The 24,598-nt window shown below is 44.4% G+C and overlaps 1 protein-coding gene across 3 annotated transcripts in view; it reads left to right on the forward strand.

Moving 5' to 3' along the window:
• The window catches only part of LOC144781938 (cytochrome P450 2G1-like), an 878,243-nt gene extending 855,119 nt beyond the window's left edge, over window positions 1–23,124 (forward strand). For all 3 annotated transcript variants that reach the window (XM_078661025.1, XM_078661024.1, XM_078661026.1), the window contains exon 10: window positions 22,488–23,124. In XM_078661025.1, coding sequence (XP_078517151.1) covers window positions 22,488–22,669 — 182 coding nt within the window. In that variant the 3' untranslated portion in view covers window positions 22,670–23,124. The remainder of the gene's footprint in view (window positions 1–22,487) is intronic.
• Window positions 23,125–24,598: the final 1,474 nt, after the last annotated feature.

Below are 24,598 nucleotides of genomic sequence, written 5' to 3' on the forward strand. Positions count from 1 at the left end.
CGCATCACTGAAGCCGCAGAAGTTGCCTCAGTGGTTGCGGTGCAGCAGGCAGCACAAGCCAAATGTTCTGCCACTGCCCCAGCAAGCCGTCTCAGTACCATAAGTCTCCCGAAGATCCACTTCAGCCATGGGCAGCCCCTTGTAGCACCAAGGCACCAACGTTCTGCATTGAGGGTCATCTGCCTCTAAGGCCCTTTATTCATGAAGAAACTCTGCCATGGTCAGTGTGCCGCAGTCAGCCTCCTAAGCAGCCACAATTTTGCTTCCCCCGGCCCTCCTGTGCCCAGTGAATCTCAGGAAATAATATCAATGGTAAGATAACTCTGGAGGTTATTGCACTTGCTGGAGATATCTATGTTTTGGCTTGTGTCAGTTTTGAATCAAAGTAGCATAGAGGGTTAATGTGTCTCTTGCAAAGCACATCATTTGACACACAGAAGACAGATTTTATTTTGTGTAGATGGGTAAGTGGGTTACTGCTTTTAACACAAATCCTATTGTTACTTGCAGTTCATAAATTGTAATCCTTATAATACAGCACAGTGAGCAATGAAGGATATGTGACTCATACACCTTGTAACCCTCACTGTCTTATGTAACGCATCCCATACATTTATTTTAAACACATATGATTTATTGTCAATGTATAATGTGTACATAAGATGTAAAGTGCACCAAAACCCTGGATTGGGAAGAGCAGTGCTATAAAACAAATTTAAAAAATAGTTGCATTTAAATTGTTGTTTGTGTCAAATCCTGGGACAAACCAACACATCTGACAATCATACAATGCTAACCAGACCCTTCAGTGAGTAAAATTTCTTGAGTTTCTACCCCAAACATCAACTGATCCTTCCCCGGCCATCTTGACCATAACTCTGGATGCTCCTTTGCAGTAGCGCAGGCCCTGTTGTTTCAAATCAGCCATCCTGAAAGACTAAGTATTCAGAGTGAACATTGTGATTGAAGACATTTGCACTCTGGTTCCTCAAGCACTGTGTACCCTACCAACGGAGAGGGCCTGATTTCTATCATTCTTAAATCCTGTAAGGACCCCAGCGATGTTAATGTAGGACATTATCTGTGTTAAATGCAGATAACAAAATTCCAGTTAGGTGTTCTGGGCAACAGATTTAATCCATTGATGACCAGTCTATTATTTCTGGCCTATTATTTCTGGCCCAATATAGTTTTATAGCAGTTAGGCTTACACTTCTTGTAATTTTATTTGGCTGGAGACATGGATGGTCTCGGTGTTCCTTGGCGCCAAGAATGCCTTTGACTCCCTTGAATGGCCTTTTTGGTTTACAATTCTGCGTCGGATGGGTCTAGGACAATACTTCATGTGATTGGTCCAATTACTGTACACAGGGCAACCAGCTATCGCTCAGGTGAATGGTTATCCCTCCAACTCCTGTCGAGTCAGCAGGGACATGAAGCAGAATATTCCTCTGGCGCCTCTGCACTGTGCACTGGCTATGGAAACCTTAGCCTTCATGCTTCAAGACCACTATACTCATAGAGGTATTAAGTTCTGGATGCAAAGGTTCCTATTACCATTGTGATTACTCAGGTCTTCAAATTAATTGGGAAACGTCTGAAGTGTTTCCCCTAACTGAAAGCACTCAAAGGCCTAACTGAAAATGTCCCCTGAAATGGAGGAAGGACAATGTCCGCTACCTAGGCATTTACATTAGCCAGGAGTGTGAATCTATCCTGATGGATAACTATCAGCCAGTAATTACAAGCTGGTGGCCTATATAGAGTGCTGGGTTCTGCTTCCTTTTCACACAGTGGGCAGGATTGCCCTAATCAAGATGCTTGTACTGCCTAACATGCTATGAGACATATTTACAAAGTAATTGCCCCACTGGATTGTCACTTTTACAGACGCTTCGGTGGCGCAATGCCCTGATCCATATTTACAAAGTGGCTCTGACACACTTTGCATGGCTTAATGCCACTTTGTAAATATGGTACACCTTCACACAGATATCTGCATGAAAGGGGTGTGCAATAGATGTTGCTGTGGGCCTTCCACTGAAGCATCCATTGCGTTTTAATGCTGCACCAGATATACAAGGATATGTAAATCTGAGGAAGCTTCAAAAACTTACAGCATTCAAAAGCAGGCATTAGAGTGGTGCAACAAGGAGAAATGCTTTTTTAATGCTCATTATTGCTATTTTTATGTCAGCTGCATTCTGCAGCACATATAGAAAGTGCAAAATGCTGTTAAAGATTGTTTATGTGCTGGAAGGTGTCCCTTCCAGCACACAAAAAATCATTCCCTGCAACACAGAAACCCTTGCACCATAGTGCAAGGGTGCCTGCATTGCTTTGTTGATTCCCTGCAAGGCAGGCACCCTTGTACTATGGTGCAAGGGTGCTTGTGTTGTAGGAAATCATCCCTGCAATGGAGGTACCCTTGCACTACGGCACAAAGGGGTCTGTGTTGGCGCTAGGCAGTGTTTTTTAGCACCAGCGCAAGGAAAAACACGGGTGCGCCATATTCTTCTAAATACTGTGCAACGCCTGTATTTTTTAAATGACGCAGCGTGGCTTTGTAAAAACGCTTGCAGCACCGTGCTGCACCATTTACTTGTAAATATACCCCTTTATCTATTTGTAAACACCTCAATCCCCCTGGGTAAGTGATTTTTTTCATAACTACGGGGCCAGCTCACTAGGCTTTTTAGGGGTGGTAAGACACCATGATTGAGCTGGGAAAGTCTTATACAGCCAAATGAAGGTGGTGGACTGGCATTTCTGGACCATGAGAAAAACTGGCAGTACAATAAGACTATACTACTTCATAGTTTAACTCACAGAACACAACCCCAGGGACCTCCACCTACCCAGGGCTATGTTTATTAAATGACTGCATGTGGGGGAGCCAGCCTCCCGCGAAGCCCCGGGGATGCCACCTCCCCAGGGCTAATTATGTTAAATGTGGGGGCACAGCTCCGGGGACTGCCACTTCCCCAAGGCTCAAATTCAAAAGATGTGTGGGGAGGCTTCAGCCCCCCACAGAGCCCTGGAGAACGCCACCTTCCTGGGGCTAATTTAATGTAATGTGAGGGGTTACGTGCACCCCACAGCCCCAGGGACTGCCACTTCCCTGGGGACCACCACCTCCCTAGGGACCACCACCTCCCCAGGGCTACAATGTAGATGGGAGTGGGACCCCCCTCCTGGAGCCCACCATGGCCCTGGGTACCGCCGCCCCCAGGGCTGGGTCCAGCAATGTCCTGGGGTGCCCACCCCAGGTACATTGCAGTTTGCTATGGCATGGCTGAAGCACAGCTCCAATCATGCCATAGCAAACTCTGCTATACTTCACGGATACAAGAACAGGAAAAATTCCTCCGCATCCATGAAGCAAAGTAGAATTGCATTTGGGCATAGGGCGCTGCATGTTCCTTAAATAAAAACAAAATGAAGCCGGCAACTTGCCGGAGGCCAAGCCCCCTTTCTCCACTTCTCTGCAAACATGCCTCCTGGCGCACTCTTTGTTGATTGATGAAGTCTCCTATGCTGCTCAGGGTTTTTAGTAAGCATGAGCACAAAATCCATTCCACTCGCGGATTTTGCGGATTTTCGGTAAATTCGCAATCCGCGAACTCCCACGAATTTACCAAAAATCCGCAAATCCGCGAGCGGCGGATCCGGGGGGCAAAAGTTCAAGCCTTCAAGCTTGAAGTTGTTGTAACTATTTTAGGATGGCGCCGGCAAGCTGCCAGCGCCATCCTAAAATAGTTACTAAGTTAGCTTCAACAGGAAGCACTAATAGATAAAATAAAGCAGGTGCTAATTTAGTAACTATTTTAGGATGGCGCTGGCAGCTTGCCGGCGCCATCCTAAAATAGTCACAGGATGATGGACAGCTCACTCAAGGGACCCCTGCTCATTCATCAGCCCAAAAACAATCGTGAGCGTCGTCGAGGCTGGGCAGGTGTGCCTTCTTCCCAAATCTACCGTCGAAAATCAGCCGTGATGCTGGATAGAGGCCTTTGTATCCTTGACTTTCACGAGCGCAATCCTCGTGCCACTGCTGACAGCTCACTCAAGGGACCCCTGCGCATATCGGTGCGATTGCATAGTAACACACACATGGTCGCTGGAACTAGTTGAAGCTCAAATTCAGTGACTCATTCATCAGCCCAAAAACAATCGTGAGCGGCGTCGAGGCTGGGCAGGTGTGCCTTCTTCCCAAATCTACCGTCGAAAATCAGCTGTGATGCTGGATAGAGGCCTTTGTATCCTTGACTTTCACGAGCGCAATCCTTGTGCCACTGCTGACAGCTCACTCAAGGGACCCCTGCGCACATCGGTGCGATTGCATAGTAACACACACATGGTCGCTGGAACTAGTTGAAGCACAAATTCAGTGACTCATTCATCAGCCCAAAAACAATCGTGAGCGTCGTCAAGGCTGGGCAGGTGTGCCTTCTTCCCAAATCTACCGTCGAAAATCAGCCGTGATGCTGGATAGAGGCCTTTGTATCCTTGACTTTCACGAGCGTAATCCTCGTGCCACTGCTGACAGCTCACTCAAGGGACCCCTGCGCACATCGGTGTGATTGCATAGTAACACACACATGGTCGCTGGAACTAGTTGAAGCTCAAATTCAGTGACTCATTTATCAGCCCAAAACAATCGTGAGGGTCGTCGAGGCTGGGCAAGTGTGACTTCTTCCCAAATCTACAGTCGAAAATCAGCTGTGATGCTGGATAGAGGCCTTTGTAACCTTGACTTTCACGAGCGCAATCCTCGTGCCACTGCTGACAGCTCACTCAAGGGACCCCTGCGCACATCGGTGCGATTGCATAGTAACACACACATGGTCGCTGGAACTAATTGAAGCTCAAATTCAGTGACTCATTCATCAGCCCAAAAACAATCGTGAGCGTCGTCGAGGCTGGGCAGGTGTGCCTTCTTCCCAAATCTACCGTTGAAAATCAGCTTGACGCTGGATAGAGGCCTTTGTATCCTTGACTTTCACGAGCGCAATCCTCGTGCTGTTCCTGTGACCAGGAGCTTCTTTCTCTTCATCTGCTGCTCTGATCGGTCTCTGACCATTTATACACACAAGAGGCACTTGAACTCGCACAGAAGACCACCCCTGAGTGGGGCAGAGGGCAGAAGACCACAAAAAGGAGTTGGGCAGAGGGCAGAAACGATTGGGGCAGAGGGCAGAAGACCACAAAAACGAGTGGGACAGAGGGCAGAAACGAGTGGGGCAGAGGGCAGAAGACCACAAAAACGAGTGGGACAGAGGGCAGAAACGATTGGGGCAGAGGGCAGAGGACCACAAAAATGAGTGGGACAGAGGGCAGAAACGAGTGGGGCAGAGGGCAGAAGACCACAAAAACGAGTTGGGCAGAGGGCAGAAACGAGTGGGGCAGAGGGCAGAAGACCACAAAAACGAGTTGGGCAGAGGGCAGAAATGAGTGGGGCAGAGGGCAGAAGACCACAAAAACGAGTTGGGCAGAGGGCAGAAGAGCACAAAAACAAGTGGGACAGAGGGCAGAAACGAGTGGTGCAGAGGGCAGAAGACCACAAAAACGAGTTGGGCAGAGGGCAGAAGAGCACAAAAACGAGTGGGACAGAGGGCAGAAACGAGTGGGGAAGAGGGCAGAAGACCACAAACACGAGTTGGGCAGAGGGCAGAAGACCACAAAAACGAGTGGGGCAGAGGGCAGAAACGATTGGGGCAGAGGGCAGAAGACCACAAAAACGAATTGGGCAGAGGGTAGAAGACCACAAAAATGAGTGGGACAGAGGGCAGAAACTAGTGAAGTGAGGGCAAAAGACCACAAAAACGAGTTGGGCAGAGGGCAGAAGACCACAAAAACGAGTGGGGCAGAGGGCAAAAGGGCACAAACACGAGTGGGGCAGAGGGCAGAAACGATTGGGGCAGAGGGCAGAAGACCACAAAAACGAGTGGGACAGAGGGCAGAAACGAGTGGGGCAGAGGGCTTAAAGGCACAAAAACGAGTGGTACAGAGGGCAGAAGGGCATAAAAAAATGAGAGGGTGACAGTGATGAACCAGAGGGCGCATCACGGTCTCGCCCAAAAAAAACCCGCAAACACGCAAAGCGCCCCGTGAACATGCCAAAACGCCCCGCGAACACGCAAAGCTCCCCCTGAACACGCAAACATATAAAAATCCGCAAATTCGCACCAATTCTCGAATTTTGCGGATCGCGAATTCGCAAATCCGCAAATTCGCGAATCGCGGATTCGCAAAATTGGCCCATGCTTAGTTTTTAGGGGCCAACTAGCCCATCTGGTACCTCTAGTAAGCCCCTCACAGGGATCAGTGTGGTAAAGGATATTCCCGTTTATAACATGACCAATGACTAGGTACATGTGACAGGGCACACTACTAAGACACAATGGGAGGTAGAATTTAGAGTGCCACTCAAGAGTAAAACGTGGAGAATTTGCTGTGAACCAAACAGGCGGATATCCATTAATCTGAGACACAGATCCACACACTTATATTTTCTGAACTGATTGTACTATACCTCCCAACTTATGCACATGGCTGATCCAACACAGACCTCCAGTTGTTCTAGATGCTCCTCCGACCTAGCCTATTTTATACACATTGTGTGGTTTTGCATTCCACCACATGAGTTTTAATTCGAGGTCACACAAGCAATCAATGGCTTAGCTAATGTTTATCTGTTGTGCTCGCCAATCCCATTGTCTATGAGGTTTGTTGCTGATATTCACAATCCCCCAGACAACTAGCAGGGTTACAGCTTTTAATTGTTAAGTATAGGATAAAGAGGACTTGGATAAAGGACCCCAAGCCCAGGGACTGGTCCAAGCATGTTGTACACTGCAACGATAAGGCAGAATTTTTTGTATCCCTCCAGCCAGCAAGGAAAAGGTTTTTTGGGGCTGTTCCATGAGTACATGGTGCACATAAATGAGACAACCTGGGATTATGATGGTCCCTAAAGGGATTTGCCCCATGGTCTCTACTATTTTGCTATATTCGTAATGTTTAATTAACACATACAAAGGGTTTAATGCCATTATTGAATGACCTTCCCATGCTGTATTGTTAATACATGATTATTGTTTCTGCCAGGGACTAACTGAAGATTCCTCACTTTGTTAATTTCCCCAAGTAATAGACTAGATCCGGAATCTTTGATAGAAATTTCCTTGCACGTCCATAGGTGGCATCATGCAGCTCTGTGTCAGGTCTGCCCATGACAGATGTGATGTCAGGGCCACTAGAGGAGTGCTACCGCTGTGCCTCACATTAGTTTGTTTTAGATCTTCTTCTGCACAGCTATTGAAATCAAAAGTGCAATGTGCAGATGTTTGTGCAATGTGCAAATGTTTTAAATGTAGGATCTTCTTAATGGACTATATGAGCCCATCCCACAGAGCAGGGAGGAGGGTGAGCCGATGAGCAATCCATAGTTAGATAGAGTACTAAAAAGGCTTTACCGAAGGTAACTTTTTCCTCTGGTAGAGGCTTCTAATTGCTGATTCCTCACTTTGTGAATAGATACCAAAGCAGTACCTCTTCAGGTGGAGGGTCTGTGGAATCATTCAGGCCAGGATATCCTGCAGGACAGAATAGGCAAAATGCCCATCCTTTTGGACCTCATTACCCGGGGAGTTGTGCTTTGTGAATGTATGGTGGACGTCAATGTAGCAGCTTGGCAAATGTCCATGACTGCCACATCATACATAAGCGCAGTGGTTGCAGCCTCTGCTCTGGTAAAATGAGCATGCAAGCCTTCTCTGGAGCTGTGTCTTAGCTAGGCCACAGCAGATTTTTGTGCATAGCATAATCCATCTTGAGATGGACCTCTTTTGCACTGCTTTTCATTTTTGCATCCCAGAGACGCCAGTAAATTGCTATCAACGGTGCAGAAAAAGATCAGAATTAATTGATGTGAGTACATAGAGATGTCGATCTTAGAGTAGCCTGTCACATCCGGCACTAACAAACATTATGCAGAGCCACAAGATAGCAGCTATCGATGCACAAGTGAATTGCTACCAAAGTTTCCAGGTCCAGTCTGGCACCTGGGGAAATTCAGAAGGTGAGGAATTTGCAGTTAGACAGAGTCTCTATCAGAAAAGACATTACAGAAGGTAAGTAACCTGTTCATCTTTGACCGATGCCTGTCATACTTGTCAAAACGAAAAATACATCCTTCTGACTACATTGTTTTAGTTTGTTGCTAACCGTATTTTATCTTCAAAATATTCAAAAAAAGATTTTAACATAAAAAAGGTCCACATTACTTATCCATAAAAAGGTACTTTATCAATATATCATGGGACTAAACCAATTCTTAATACTAAAAAATAAGGATAATGAGACATTTAGAGGTGACATATACTGAGATCTGATCCATATTACAAAGAATAATGCTAATACAACCGCAAGTTCTGTTCACACGGGTACAAATAATACAACAAATACTTATTTAGGCTTCTCCTATATAGCAATCATGAATAATACTTATCTTTCCAGGGATTTACACTTGTCTACTAACCTCAATATGTAATTGTGGCTGCAAAAACAGCAAACAATTCTCATTTACCATTAAAAAGTACATACGATTATATATTTCATCAACTGTTCAATATAATTAATTTATGTATTCAAATATGAATGCTATAAATGTGGCAAGAACAAAAAATACTAAAATAAAAATTGTAAGGTCATAAAGTGACATAACATGACAATAAACGTTAAGATCAACGGGATGCAGCAGCCATACTGCAACACATCCACCCCATCAGCACGGACCTCAAATATAGAGGCATATCTTACGCTCCTCTGTAAAAAGTGGTGCTAACCAGAGACTGGCGTTTTTTAATCTGTTTATTGATTTTCAAATTAGATACATTTTTCAGTTACCTTTTAGCATTGCTTTCATGTTGCTACAGATGCACAGTTGGCAACATTTAACAATTCATACAAATTATATAGCAGCAGACTAGCATGAACTTACATAGAGATGTGTCGTAAACATACCCAATAAAACAATGCAAAAAGAAATATCTTTTACCTACAATTCTTACATCGTGGGTGGGTTTAGCTCTCTATGGGCCAGATGGAAGCATGCCGAGCTCAGCACCCTCCTGAAGAAACCAACAGCAAATCCCACTGACCTCAAGAACTACCGCCCCATCTCGCTCCTCCCTTTTCCTGCCAAAGTCATCGAGAAGACCGTCAACAGACAGCTTGCCGCCTTCCTCGATACGAACAGATCCCTCGACCCCTCGCAGTCTGGTTTCCGAGCCAACCACAGCACCGAGACCGCCCTCTTCGCAGCCACTGACGACATCAGATCCCTGCTCGACAACGGGGAAACAGCGGCCCTCATCCACTTGGACCTCTCTGCAGCGTTCAACACTGTCTGCCACCGCACCCTAGTGCAGCGCCTCAGCAACATCGGAGTCCAAGAGAAGGCACTGGAGTGGATCATCTCGTTCCTCGCCGGAAGAACCCAGAGAGTCCGCCTCCCCCCGTTCAGATCCAAAGCCACCGAAGTCATCTGCGGCGTACCACAAGGATCATCACTCAGCCCAACCCTCTTCAACATCTACATGAGCCCTCTCGCAGCCATCACACACAAACACTACCTCAACATCATCTCCTACGCCGACGACACCCAGCTGATCCTCTCCCTCACCAACGACCCCGCCACCGCCAGAAACAGCCTGTACGAAGGGATGAAAGACGTCGCCGAGTGGATGAAGAACAGCCGCCTGAAACTGAACTCATTAAAGTAATGGGGTGACCCAAAAAGGTACTGGACCTGGGTTATTTACGGTACAGAAAATTGGTCCAAGACCTCTATATTTTTACAATACCGGAGTTAATCAGTACATTTTCAGTTCAACAGACTCAGAAGCTTGTCATTACGGATCAGCTCAACTCAATAAATGTATCTCATTCTACAAAACATAAGAAATTCGAAAAAAATTCGAAAAAAGCGGCAGAAAAAACAATATTCAACCCAGAGTAATATTTAATATTTCTAGGTCAACAAGTTAATTATTTCAAACATTATTTTAGTTAATAACAGTGGTTGCCCCAAATAGAGCGTGCAGATAGAATGGCTATAGGTGATAAAGTGTGTGAGAGATTAAGACGGAAAGGAATTCACAGAAAATATTTGTGACATAAAATAATCATAACAATTTCTGATACAACATACGAAAAATTCATTGATCGTACTGATCAACCTGGCCAAAGAAAAAACAAATTTGCTCAAACTTTTTTCTTAAATGTTCATGACTCATCAGTGTCAACAATAAGGTCTGCACATCAATATACAGAGACAAAATGGTCCAGGTTTATAGTTACTAAGGGCGTCGACGTTTCGACTCGTCTTTACGCAACCTGGGCTTCATCCTGGACTCCTCCCTCTCGATGACCAGACAAGTCAACGCCGTCTCATCATCATGCTTCAACACCCTGCGCATGCCCCGTAAGATCTTCCGATGGATCCCCACCGAAACCAGGAAGACGGTCACCCAGGCACTCGTCACCAGCCGACTTGACTACGGAAACACCCTCTACGCCGGAACCACAGCCAAACTTGAGAAAAGACTCCAGCGCATCCAGAATGCCTCCGCACGACTCGTCTTGGACGTCCCCCGACACAGCCACATCTCCGGCCACCTGAGAGACCTGCACTAGCTCCCCATCAGCAAGAGGATCACGTTCAGGCTCCTCACCCATGCACACAAGGCCCTCCATGACCTGGGCCCCAAGTACCTCAACAACCGCCTGACCTTCTACGTGCCCACCTGCCAGCTTCGATCGACCAGCCTCGCCCTCGCCGCCGTACCACGCATTTGCAAAGCCACCGCCGGAGGAAGATCCTTCTCCTACCTGGCAGCCAAGACATGGAACTCCCTCCCCATCCACCTACGGCTGACCCAGGATCACCTTTCCTTCAGGAAGCTCCTCAAGACCTGGCTCTTCGAGCAGTAGCGGACCCCTCCCCCCCAGCCCCTTGAGACCCTACCGGGTGAGTAGCGCGCTATACAAATGTCCATGATTGATTGATTGGGTGCTACCATTCGCAAACGAGCAGATTCGGCCCGTTTCCGAAATATAAAAAGCCTTTTGGGATGTATCACCCCAAAAGGCATTCGCAAAATAGGTAATTGCAATTTTTGTGATTACCTATTTTGCGAATGCAGTCAGGGAATCGTAATTAGCTATTCCCTAAATGCAATGCAAGAAGCATTCTCACAATGCAACTTTGCATTAAGGAATCGCAAATTAGCACCAAATTCAAGTTGGGGGGATTTTACAAATCATTAGAAAAATGCACAAAATTGCATTTTTCTAGGTGCCATGTAGTGCATACACATGCACTTAGGGCATGTGTGTGCGCCACATGTGCACACTTACTTTTTGGGGGGAAGCATCGAGGGGGCCTTATTTCCCCCTGGCATCCTTGCAATTGCATTTGCAATTTGCATTACCTATTTAGTAATCAAAAATTGCGAATGTTTTCCCATTCATTCCTATGGGCCTCTAGGCCCATTGGAATGAATGGGAAGGCATTCCTTAATAGCGAATCACAATTTGTGATTCCCTAATAGGGAAAGTTATGGATTCGCAAAAAAATTTAAAATCCTACATGCATTGCATTTGGCGATTCTAAAATAGCGAATCGGTAAAACTCGCTCTTTAATAATCGCAAAAACATTTCTGGATACATCTGGCCCTATATCTCTATTGTATGTATGGGGTATATCTGAAGCACAAACCTACACATAAGGCAGCAGAGCACCTTACAGGCTCAATAAAAAAAAATAGAACTTTTTTTGTCTAGCAGGAGGTAACTTACTTAATACCACACTACGTTACTGGTATGTACATGCTCCAAAGGTTGAAAGTATCTCAACTCACAAAGAGGTATTGATCTGGTGCAGGTTCCCCTCTTTTCTTTGCTGTGCAGTACTCTCACCTTTCACAATCTGATAACATAATTTCTTCATCTCTCGTTAGGGGGTGAATTTGCTGATCTCCAATAAAGTGCTGTGCCTCTTTTTGCTAGGATTGATCTTTTAGTTATGGTTTCGGGAACGGGTCTAGCAAAGAATCCGCAGGTGTACAAAGTCTTTTATCAGCAAGAATCTTCCCTACCGATTCAGTGACCTCCTTCCAATTAAAAAGTAATAATGTGACAGTTTCAGACCCTATGATATGATTTTTGACCAGTGTACTAATCACTTTGAGGGCAACTTATTGCATCAGTACCAAGAATCATATTTATTTTCTTGGGTGTCATGTAGGCGTTATCTAAATAATTGATCTGAGTGTACTTCAGCCTTGCATTCCTGGATATTTTGAATGCACCCTAATACCTTCATCCATTTTCAATCTCTTCATTCCCTGGCAATCATGACCACCCACTTTTACCATTTTGCCCTAATATTGTGTCTGTTACATTTGGTCATGTTCAATAGCACCTTATAAAACACAGGGCATGATTTAGACCATGGCGGACCGGTTACTTAGTCACTATGAGATTTATATTTTGGCAGATGGGATATCCGTTACCATTATGGCAGAGTAACCTGCCCACCAATGTCTATTTCGAGTTTGGCGGATGGGATTCTCCATAACAAACGTGACGTCTGTAGTTCTGTATGCCCTATTCTTCATTAAAACCACAATAAGTCAGGAACTAGGTGGCTTGAAGGCCATACTTATCTATTACTGTCTTCAGGGGTATCATTTCCCCGCCCTGATAATGATCGCCCACCTTATGTATTCATGCTTTTCTCCAAGGTGGCCAATTGTATAGTTTCGGCCGACCCATACCTTTGCAGGAAGTAGCTCAATGGAAGGGTAGGGATTATGGTGGGTTGTGCATTGCCTTTATTAAGCACCTCATCCAGCTCTTCATAGCCATTATCACTAGCCTAGGGTATGTCTAATGCATTTCCTTTTTGTTCAATAGGGTCATGACCTGCTTTTAGGGGTGTCACCTTCCCAGGTCCCCTATATCATTTAGTAGGCCACCCAATCCACCCATCTTGCAATCCATTAGATCTAGACAGCTAAGTAATAGCGTTTGTATCCAAGAGTTCCCAAACCTCTTTTTTGGATTGGCAATTTCAGGATTTTCATGTTTACTCTGTGCCTACTCTATCCCCAAATGAAATCGCTCAAAACAGCTTCCAGTTCCCTGGACCACCTGGGTGTTATTCAAATCAGTAGGCCAATGAAAAGGTATAGTAATCTGGGTAATATCACATTTTATGTAGGATTATTTATCCCAATACTGACAAATTTAGCATCTCCACAAGGTAATATTCACTCACAATAAATGTGGCACTCACTTCAGATTCCCATCCATATGATCATGCCCCCAGTGATAGATATTTTCCATTAACTATATGAACATTTGGCCTTCCCAATCAATATTCAAATCTATAATTGTTGCAGTATAGTGTGGGTCAATAGCTTATGCACAGGTTTCGGCCCAGTTCACCTTAAGAGCAGATATATTTCCAAAATGTTTAAGGAATCGTACCACCAAGCCTACTTGTAATGCCCAACCCTAGATAGAAAACAGCATAGAGGGAAAAACACTTATGTGTTCCGCAATGGTGATTGCTCTATTTTTGTTCTCCATCTTCTTAATTTTAGAAAAAGGTTCAATAGGCAGGGTGTAGAACTTGGAAAATAGGGGACAACCCTGTCTGGTGCCATGATAAATCTTATAGGGGTTTGATATTAATTCATCCTGTCTTACTCTGGCTACCATATCTGTGTGCAATATCCTTATCCATGTGACCTAGCTCTCTTTAATGCTAGTCATCTTTAAGAGCACTAGTGAGACCTTCCAGCTTGCTTGCTCAAACACTTTATCTAGGTCACTGTTCTTAATAATTGCCCCTCTCCTAACAACATCTGGTGTCTCTTCTAAGTCATGGAATAATCTCCTCATATTTAAGGAGGTTTTCTTATTGTGTGTGTCAAGAGCACAGTAGTGCACAGTTTAGGGCCACAACCACACTCACACACATCCAGTTCACAGCTGGTGTAATGGAATGTGTGGTGCTATGCCTTGTGGAAAAGTTCACATTCAAAGGAGAAATGGACCATGGTTGTTACGATGACAAAACGTATAATTGAGAATTCTATATATAAGGGCATGTTATAATATAAGAAATGTTAAGACCTGTTAAATTGTGAATCTATCTTTAATAGGGGAATTTTCACAGTAATTGGTAATCACAACCCGCAGGTTCCCCGGTACTCTCTGCAAACTACTGCCTAATCGGTGGGGCATTCTTCCCAGGTTTCCTGGTCCTCCCTTCAGTGTGCTGATTCATTGGGCCAGGATCAAGTATAAAAGCTAGCCCCACCTGAGCGCCCGAGCTCACTCTTCAGGAGGTCTGGAGCAGGGTGTGTCTTGTGATCCTCTGTTTTCAAGCAACTTGGTTCAGGAGCACTTCCAAGACAAATCTGTCTCAGGAGACATTTGCTGTTAGAATCTTCTGTTGAATATTTAGTGGCATCCATCTGGATTCTGCATAGTGGAGCAGATGGCAGTCACTCTAGGAGACCAGACGAGTCTCAAGCGGCAATGGCTTTGTTTGCCATTTGACTTATTATGGAAATACCATTTTCAATGTAAACAGTGTGACAAATTCTCAATGAAACTTTCAAAGCAAAGGTATCAAGGAGGTTCTGGAATGAAAGAGATGTTAACTCAAAGATAAAAACTGAAACCAAAGGTTTAGAGGAAAGTGCTTTATTTCCTTTGAGAATATATGATTCTCTTGGTTTGAAACAGTCGTTCTGTGTCTGCATATTGTCTCCATTGAACCAGGGTGACTGAACCCTGTCCTACTACTTAAGCCATGGACAGATCTCCCTCTCAGGTGTTCCTTTCTCCAACAACCCTTTCCCTCAATTGGCCACTCTCTTCCTTTGTGTCTAAAAGGCATCAGAATTGGTAGTGTCTGAAGGTGGACTCCAAAGATGTTTGTGCAAGCTCCGAGGAAAGTACATCACAGGCAGAGTATAGCATCCAAGTTAAAATCTTGCTCATGATTTTGTCCAAATTCAACACTGAAAGGGCCCTATGAGATCCTCTCTCCCATTGATCTTTGTGGGATTTGGGCAGAGATACAATGACAGCCTCTCTGGTTTATCACCAGTAGGCATCCCTTCTCTCTTTCCACCATACACATTTTGGAAAAATGCAGAGCCAATAGTCCCTAAGTAATGTGGTTTATTGGAGAGCTTGGAGCAGTAAATTGATCTGCATTGATCAACCATTCAAGCAATCTACTAGTCCTTTTGACCTCACTGTGGTATTAAGCAAAATTAACATTGTGATCTATACTTCTTAGCTGTCTCCATATAAACATAATCCTAGCTTGTGGGGGATTTACATCCTGTGTTTCAAGCTGATGTGAGGTAGCATTAAACTTCAGCAAAACCTCATTTAATGCCTGTCTTATGCCTACTGTTTCACCAATACAGTGCCCCTAATGCTACTTTGGTGCTTCAAACTCTTTAAATTCTGATGACCTGATCTAATGTCCATTATGGCAGCTGAGGTATGTCCTTAGTATTCTGTGTATGTTGCAGCTCCACCAAATCTCCAAATTCCATAAATCTGTCTAATCTAGAAGATACATCATGGATTCGTTGTACGTTGAATATCCTAACCTTGTTCTCTCTTCGACATATAAATGAAACCCGAATAAGTCATCAATGTGCAGTAACCCTTAACTATTTTAGATGGGAGGTTTCCAGAGAGTGGAGGGTAGGATCTATCAGTCTCAACATTTAGTACTTAGTGTCTCTCCCTAACAGGGTAAGTATAATATTTCAGCATGCCAATTTAGTAGATAAGGTAACAAAAATTCTAATTGATTGACATTCTGAACATTCCAGACAGTTCAGTATAATATTGTATCCACCTTGTTTGCCATTTGCAAACACAAATCTACCATCCTTATCCACTTCGGCTTGAGGCTCCTCAAATGGTAACCCAGGTTTAACCTAGATAAGAACCACCCTCACATATGTAGAAAAGCTTGTTGCGTAGAGCCTCCTCCTCCATCTATATTGTACTTTTTGTCATTTTGTCTATTCTGATTCGTCACTAAGAGGAAAATGATCTGTGCTCCTCTCAATCTCAGCTAGAAATAGCTCTTGTGAATCCTAATTAGATAACCCATTTCACTAACATTCCAAATGAGAAATGCATATTTTTAGAAGAGTCATTCGTAAATGGGAGGTTCTTTGTTCGTGATTCTTACTGATGCATGTCAAGTAATTACTGACTCTTGTTCTCCCAGACCACCCCACACAGCCAGTTGTTCCCTTTGCAATTATGCACACCTTCATCCAAGCCCAACAACTAAAACATTACCTAACTCGCCATACCTAGAACTAAACACCAGCTGTATGCTTCAATAATGAAAACATTTTATCTTCTATTAGATGGCTAAAGAGAAGAGATGCCGAGAACATGGGGATCATTGTCATTATCCCGCCGTCCTGCTCGCCCTTTATCCAATCTTCTTTATATATATTCCACTACATATGCTTCTAAAGTCAGAGCTACTGCATGTTTCTGCAGTGTGGGATAGCACCTATTCTAAAAATGACCCAGTCAATTATACATGCGTCTTACTCATCTACTGAAGTGCACCGTCATAGATGCAAAAAAATACTTCTTCAGCTCTTGGGTTGATCTTGGGTAAGTCATCTTTCTCTTTCAGGGTGTGGTCAGAGTCACAGTTGTACATTGAAAACCCAGATGCAGAGCTTCCTACTTCCATGCTCTCATTCTGGGCTTGACTTGCACAGCAGCCTGTACTGCAGTTATTCTTTCTACCGTGCTCTGAATTTTTTCTAGGTCTCTTGATGTACTTGTGGCTGACTCTCAACCTTCATTGCCTCTTTGGTGAGTGTCTTGTTGTTGTAAGTTTTTGGTGTCTGTCTCCTTTTTGCAGTTCTCCATGCCTTGGAGGGCTCAGTAAGGAAGAGCGATTTTCTATCACAATTTTATTTACTTCATTGAATGAAGTTTTTCGTTGTTGAACTGTATAATCAGGAAAAATGGCCATTGACTGATTTTAAAAAAAGGCTTAGGTTCTTGACTATTGTGCGATTAGATCACAATCTCAGAAGTGTAGCAATCTTGCATGCACTGGTCTGGGTGCCAACCTACATGTGGGCTGCAGAGCTGGCATTCTATGATCCTTTCCAAAGCAGAGATATTTGGCAGTCCGGTAGAAACGAGCACCTCTCTCAGCCATTTCTCCTAGAAGGCCACTGAATCATACACCACAGCACATGCATCCAGGCGCACTACTTGGCTATTATTATGTCTATTGCTTTCCCTTGAGTGTATCCCTCTGTACTCCAGGAATCTCACCCTTTATGTTAGATCAGTAACTTGTTTGTTAAATTTGTCTGACACAGACAAAGCTGCTCAGTGGCACCTTTTATACATATTATTCTGTTTTAGAGTTTCCTTTTCTCTTTCCTGAGTAGCCTCACATTGATTGCTACTGCATTAGTAGTTTTCAATGATCCTTGGTCACCATAAGTTGGCTTATGAACAGTGCCAGTAAGCTCCATGATTTGTTCAGGGTTTGTACACAGCATCCACATCTGAGTCCTCTTGCCTGGCCTAACACCTGTTTGGGGCTCACGATTCATTGTCTGGATCACAGGATATTATTGTTTGGGAGCAACAATGCCAGACTCTGGGTTGAAGTTTCCCCAACACTGGAACAGTGGATGTCTGAAGAAGTGCTAAAGCCTCCTTATTTGTACCCCAAGAGTGTAACTTCTGCTATTTGAATTGCTGGATTGGCAGTTTTACCTCAGAGCCTGTACATGTGGAATCAATATACTATATGATAGATGGTGTTCACATGTCCGTCCTGCATGTCAGTCTGTCCTACCTGTCTCACAGCAACTGTCACCAGATTAGCCAAACACCTTCACTGTTGCAATAAATGCACTATGTCTCTGGAAGAGGCTGCCACGCCCCAGAACCCTAGTCAGTAGGTCTCAGTAGGCCCATGAAGGTCAAGCCTTGCCAGTTAGATGTTTATGTCCTCGCAGTTTTATGTGACTGTTCAAATGATCTTTCATTTCCCTCATGCTGTGGAATCAGCCATCCCCTATCAAGGTTTAGAGCATTGCTTCACAAGGGAGGAACACAGCCCAGCTCCACTAGGGCATTTTTCCTTTGATGCTCCTCAATGCACTGGGCACTTCAACATAGCGTTGTCTAGATCAGTCCTTAATCCACCCACATCAGCGCTGTCGAAGGTGTGGCATTTCCACCCCAGGCCCAGTTCACCAGTTGCCACATTACTTTAGTTCTGCTTGTGATGCAGTTCGCCTTTCAATGTTTGTCTTCTACATTAGCCAGATGTTCAAGAAGATGTGAAGCTTCTTAGGGCTGTGCTATTTGTGCCACATTCCAATTATCACACCCCTGATAGTGCAGCTGTGGCCCTGGTCTCAATCCTAGAATTCAAGACACTAAAGGGTCTATTAGGAAGACGTACGGATCGCCCCCGCCGGGCCAGTAGTATCCACCGCTGGCTCGGTCGGGGCGATCCTCCTGCTATCCATGCCTGATTGACCCCCCGCCATATTAGCATGGCTGGCGGGTCCGCGGCGGACGGAAAGACCATCCGCCTTGTCGACCGGGCGGAAAAGGGGTATGAAATATGGTGGCAGTGTCTGCAAGACACCGCCATCCATATTATGATGATGGTGGAAATTTGCCTTCCCATGGCGGCGTTGCCGCCATGGAAAGGCAGGTGGTCCTTGTTGTTGGGGGCCCATTGCCAGCCCCCAGGTGTCAGGGGTGTAGGGGGTGCACATGGGGGGTACCTATGGTACACCCCTACATTTGCATGTACACGGTGGCAGTCACCACGCGGTGCCTGTCATGTTGTGCATGCAAATGCACAACATGCATTTTTCACATTGCAGCGGGTGCTGCTGACAGCACCACCCGCCGCAATGTAAATAATGCAGGATGCGACTGCCATGGTGGAGGTCACATCCTTATTGACATGGTGGGACCACCACACCTATGCCGGGAGGTCTGTTTTGCCCTTGCGGTGGCCGGCAGACTTTGTCTGCCTGCCATCGTAATAGACTCCTAAGTCTCTTGGCCTCATATTGGCCTATTCTTTTTTGCTATTTCAGAGCTCCTCTCATCACTCCCATATCACATTTTTTCCTGTTGTTTACCTCACATTTAGGGTGCAAATCAGGGGATCTTTTGAGGTGGATTACGAGGGTGACAGATGGCTTGGCAGGAGCACAGTTATAAGTGTCTCACTCCATTTGCACCTAGTCTTGCCCCCTAAACAGACATTGTTTATGCATAGGGAGGTAGAAAACTGGACAATAAAACTCTGAAACACATGCGAAGGTCCAATGCTTGGAAGTTTCCTGTAAAGTTCTATAAGTTTAATCTGAGCTTTGTGCATGCAGGATTGGTGGAAAAAATTATGATGTATTAAACCCAGATCAGTTGACAGGGGTGAGTGTTTGATTTGCTCAAGCTCTCCGTCCATCATCCCCTTTGGTATTGCTTTGTTTGCCCTAAGTTCGCAGGGTATACCCAGATATCGTTCCCTTTCTCACTTTGCCACGGGATTCATGCTAGCCTGGCTGATGACAGCTGAATAGCTAGAAACCTGTCCCAGGATGCTTGTTCCCGGTCCAGGGAAGACATGGCTTGGCAGTTCGGGCTGGACTGTTCCCATGAGGCACAGGGTCAGACTGATTTGCATATGGCCATATCTGAACTGGGGTGGTGGAGTGAGTTAAAGAATGATGATGGATTAAACCCAGATCAGTTGACTGGGGGTGAGTGTTTGATTTGCTCAAACGTTCCGTCCATCATCCCCTTTGGTACAACTTCAGATGGGCAGCTGACTGTCCCAGCCAAATGCAAGTCACATTTTATCCTGCCCTCTCTTTTGTCTGTTGCTGAACTGGTTATCCAGGGGAAGTTGCTAATTATACTGGACATACAACAGGAGTGTTCCTAGGGCTCTGACCAATGGAAGAAAAATTCTGATACCATGGATTTGGGCAAAAAGATGCACTGTGGGAATGGTTATTGCCAATTCCTCAGGAAAGGAAGGGTTGCCCATGGGAATGTTATCCTCATTAGTTAGAGATTCCTCCCCAACCACAAATTTGCCCTGGACCCCACTGGTACATTCTGGGAGATCGGGTTCTAGACCCCAAGAGGTGCCCCACAGCTCCTGCACCCTTGGCTGGCCCTCTGACAGCAGAGTGTACTTCTTCGCTGGAAAGGACTGCAACTTGTGAGCCTAGAGCTCAAAGATTGTGGTTTTTGAGAAGGAACCTAAAAACTACCACACAGCAACTACACAGGTCCCTGTTATTGATGAGTCCTCCCTGGGCAGTCAACTTCAGATTCTGAAAAGTTTTTCCGGGTTGTGGATTACCTCAAACTCATCATCGAGAACTGAGTAGCCCCCCGTGACAACTTTCTTTTGATATCAAGCTCAATGCTAGATCCAAGCTTCAGAGTACCCCTCTGACAAGCCCTGCCAACTAAGAAAAGAACCAGAAAAGTTTGTATTTGCAAAGGTAAATGCTTGACGGAGACAAACCTGACCTCTGCATTCAACGTTGCTCCATCACGATCGGCCTGACCCCCACATTCAAGGGTCATATACTCCCATTATGATTGAAAAGCAGTATTTTATGAAACTTTTTGAGTGAAAATGCAGTGATTTATGAAAACCTTTGAAAAATCATAACTCCGGGTCAGAGCACTAGATGTTTGTCATTTTGTTGTCTACATAAAGATTTAACCCCTTCCACGCGGGACTAATTCCCCCATGGTGCGGGGGTAGGGGGGCCGCGCGTGGCGCCTTGGTGCTCGTGACGAGCTCAGCTCGTCATGCTGCACAGTGGCGCTGTGCTCATGACGAGCTGAGCTCGTAATGACTCCGCCCACTCAATGGAATGCCCCGCACAGGAGGGGAATTAGCCCCGCGTCGGCGTTCCGCGGCCATTATGACAAGCTCAGCTCGTCATGAGCACAGCGCCACTGTGCCTCATGACGAGCTGAGCTCGTCATGTGCGTCGAACGGGTTAAATATATTATAGTTTTGTAAATTAGAGTGGGATTTTTATTGTCTTGTTCTTTCTACTTTTTAACTGTTTTGTTACAGGTAAATGTTTTACAATTGTGTCTTTTGATTTACGCCTGGCTGCTCTGTGCCACAGTTAGCCAGGACTGAGCTAAATTTTACATGAATGCAAACTAACTAGACCTGATACCCACTAGTGATAGAATTACTTGGTGAGGTCTCCAAGCCATCCCAACTAAAATTCCACCTTCCCACACCATCAATGACAATATAAACATCTTTCCTTTGTGTTTATTTTATATTATAATTCCACTAGCTATAAAAATCACAAATGCACAATGCATGTAGGAGTGTGCATGTATGTGTCTGTGTTTTTATGTGTTGCTGTATAATGTACTCAATGCCCACATGGGGGGCATTGACAGCTTTGCAGTAAAGCATGTCATGCAAATTATTTTCACGCCTGCTACCTAATATTACATTTTGTATTCACAAATGTGGAAAAACACTTCTCATGTGTAACAGAAGACACAGACTAGAACACATACAATGACGCAATGCAAAACTACTAATGCAACACCAACATTGTCAGACTAAGGGCCTGATTTCGGTGTGGGGCGGAAAGCCATCTCACAGACTGTCTGAGGCTTGCCGCCCGACATCGAGCGTTTCCCTTGGAAAAGGAGTTGCATTGTAATCCCATGAATGATGGCAGAGCCAGCCTCCGCTCTGCAGTCGGGATTACAATGTCACTTTCCCACAGCCCTTCCATGGGCATGGAAAGAATGTCGGAAAGTGACTTTGGAGGCCCTAGCAGGGCCCCCTTCCTCCCTCATCGTCCACCATGGAGACCGTCCTGAAGAGACGCACGTAAATTGTATGTAGGGTTGAAACAGCAATATTTTTAAAGGGGATAGTCTGTTATTCAATCAGGTAAACACATACATCAGTGAATACATATTGAACTATCATTTTTCTGGAACTTTGAGACATCCTATCTGTATATATGTATCACTGTAAATGTTTCACATCACTGCACCTTTGAGCACTGCACTGCCTGAACTAATTTTGTGGACTAGGGGCAGATTTATAAGCCCCTTGCGCCACCCGTATGTCACTTTTCCCACTTCGAAAATGACGCAGAAGTAGCACAAGGGGCTTGTAAATAAGCCCCTAGATGTCCCAGTGTGCAACAGGACTACCAAAAAACATTATAAAACGTGAACAATTCAGTTGCCCATTTTTTTTCAGTAAAAAGATACTTTAGTTGATAAATCAACTGTATAATTGGCTATTCTTTTCCCCTCTGCATTTTAGGTAAGCGGATTTGCATTGGAGAGGGACTGGCACGCATGGAACTGTTCCTCCTCCTCACTGCCCTTCTGCAGAACTTTGACATCAAGCCTGTTGTTAACCAGGAAGAAATTGACATCACACCAGTAACAAGTGGCTTCGGAAATTTCCCGCAGGCATACCAGCTCTACATCACCCCACGTTAAAAATTGATGCAGGACAGTGGAGCACCAAAGATTGTCCACTTTCAGGACCACAGCGCAGTCATTCATGATATGTTCATCTTTGGTACACTGAAAACATTAGTTTTTCTTATCTGCTGAGCACCAGAGCTGTATTTTACTGAATTTTCATTTCATGAAAGGTTCATTGAAATTTCCGGTTTTGGGGAATTTCTGTTTTTGAAGAAAGGATCACTAAATCTAAATTACCTTTCGTAAAATATCATTTATTGAAACAATCAATGCACTGATCTTTTGCACCACTTTGCATCAGGCCAAAGCTCTCAAGATTTCCAGTTCCCCATTGAAGTATTTCATCCAAGACATGTTTTTCATTGCATTCTTGGATTTATAGTCCAAACGTGCAAAGAAAAACTTGGGGGCATATTATCAACGGCCAGCGATAATTATTGTTGGCTGCACTGAGCGATAGATTTTTTATCGCAAGAAATTATCGCCATGCTAGCGCTGCATCACAAACGCATAACACAATGACGATATTTATTCCTGCGATAGCTGTGTTTTACAGCGATGTTCCATTGAAAATGGCGATAACCTTGCTGATCCTGTGGTCGTATCAGCATAATCCACCCCCTATGTTGTGAATAGGTAAGTCAGGAATTTACCAGACGTTAGTTTTTGGCGAAAACCGCAGTTATCGCCAAAAACTAACGTCTGCTAAAATCCTGAGGGCCACCTTGTAAATATTGTGATGTGCATTTCGCAGTAATTTACAAGGTAGTTCTGTCAGGGGTATGGCCAGTGACGCCCACTTTGCATCTCATTACAGATATAAAGCGAGGCGTCGGCAAAACAGCTGCTAACATGCGCTAATGCATGTTAGCACTGGCTTGTAAATAGGGCGATAAGATTATCCACGCTTTTTTGGCTTTTAAAGCCAAAAAAGCGGAGATAAGGCCCTTGTTAATATGCCCCTTGGATTATTGAGTTAGCATGCTCCGTGGAAACGTAAGAGCATTGCAATGCATGGTGTGCTTGAAATGCTTCTCTATGCGATTGCATCTCTACACTGAGCACTCTCAAACTTTATCAAACTAAATGTATTTTAAACTTTCTCTCACTTTTTATCTAATTTCTTCATTCTACTTGGCATCTGTAACCATTTAAAAGTACCAAGAACAAAAGTGCCTTTCCTTTTGGCACTATAATCCATCCATTAGGTTACAACCAGTGATAAACTTCACCTCTTTCCAGGCTCTTTAAGAACTCCATCCGGATGAAGCACCCAATAATGTCGGTTTTAAGGGTTGAAACGAACGTTATTGACTCAAATCTGAGGAGGACAATAACCAATGTAAAGTCAATACTGCTAAAGGGACAAAAACAGAACATACATTTGAAAAGGTGACTGAGTCCTTTCGGAGGACACTCAAACCTAACAACATTGACTACAACTAAAGTCAAGCCTGTTGAACAAGATGAATTACTGCCTCCCGGCTTACTGTTAAAAGCATATATTTTTCTACTACTTAGTGTACCTAGTCTTTCATATATGCCAATGTGTGACCTATTATGGATTTCTTCACATGTATACGTGCACTGAGGCAATTTTACAAACCTTTTGTAAAACCTTTTACTTTAAGTAATAATGTGTAAAGAGTTGTCTTCACACCAAGGTGAGGAGAACAGTGTGTTTGACTGACACAGACCTGAAAACTTACACAATTAAAACAGAGAGATTAGGCCTGTAATTAATTTTAATTGTATCTGCAAATGTAAAATTCCAGATTTTCATGTTGCATGAAGTGCCTCGTAATTCTGTGTTATGGAATTGCAGGTAATGTTTGCCAGTAGAAGGCTAGAGCCACAGAAAATGTTTTGTTTGGCTTTTATGTGTGGTGTGTCCTCGTGTGAAAAAGTCACCAAATTCTAAAAGTGCATTTTTTTGAATTG

This window comes from Lissotriton helveticus, chromosome 9, assembly GCF_964261635.1.
Source record: "Lissotriton helveticus chromosome 9, aLisHel1.1, whole genome shotgun sequence".
NCBI lineage: Eukaryota > Metazoa > Chordata > Amphibia > Caudata > Salamandridae > Lissotriton > Lissotriton helveticus.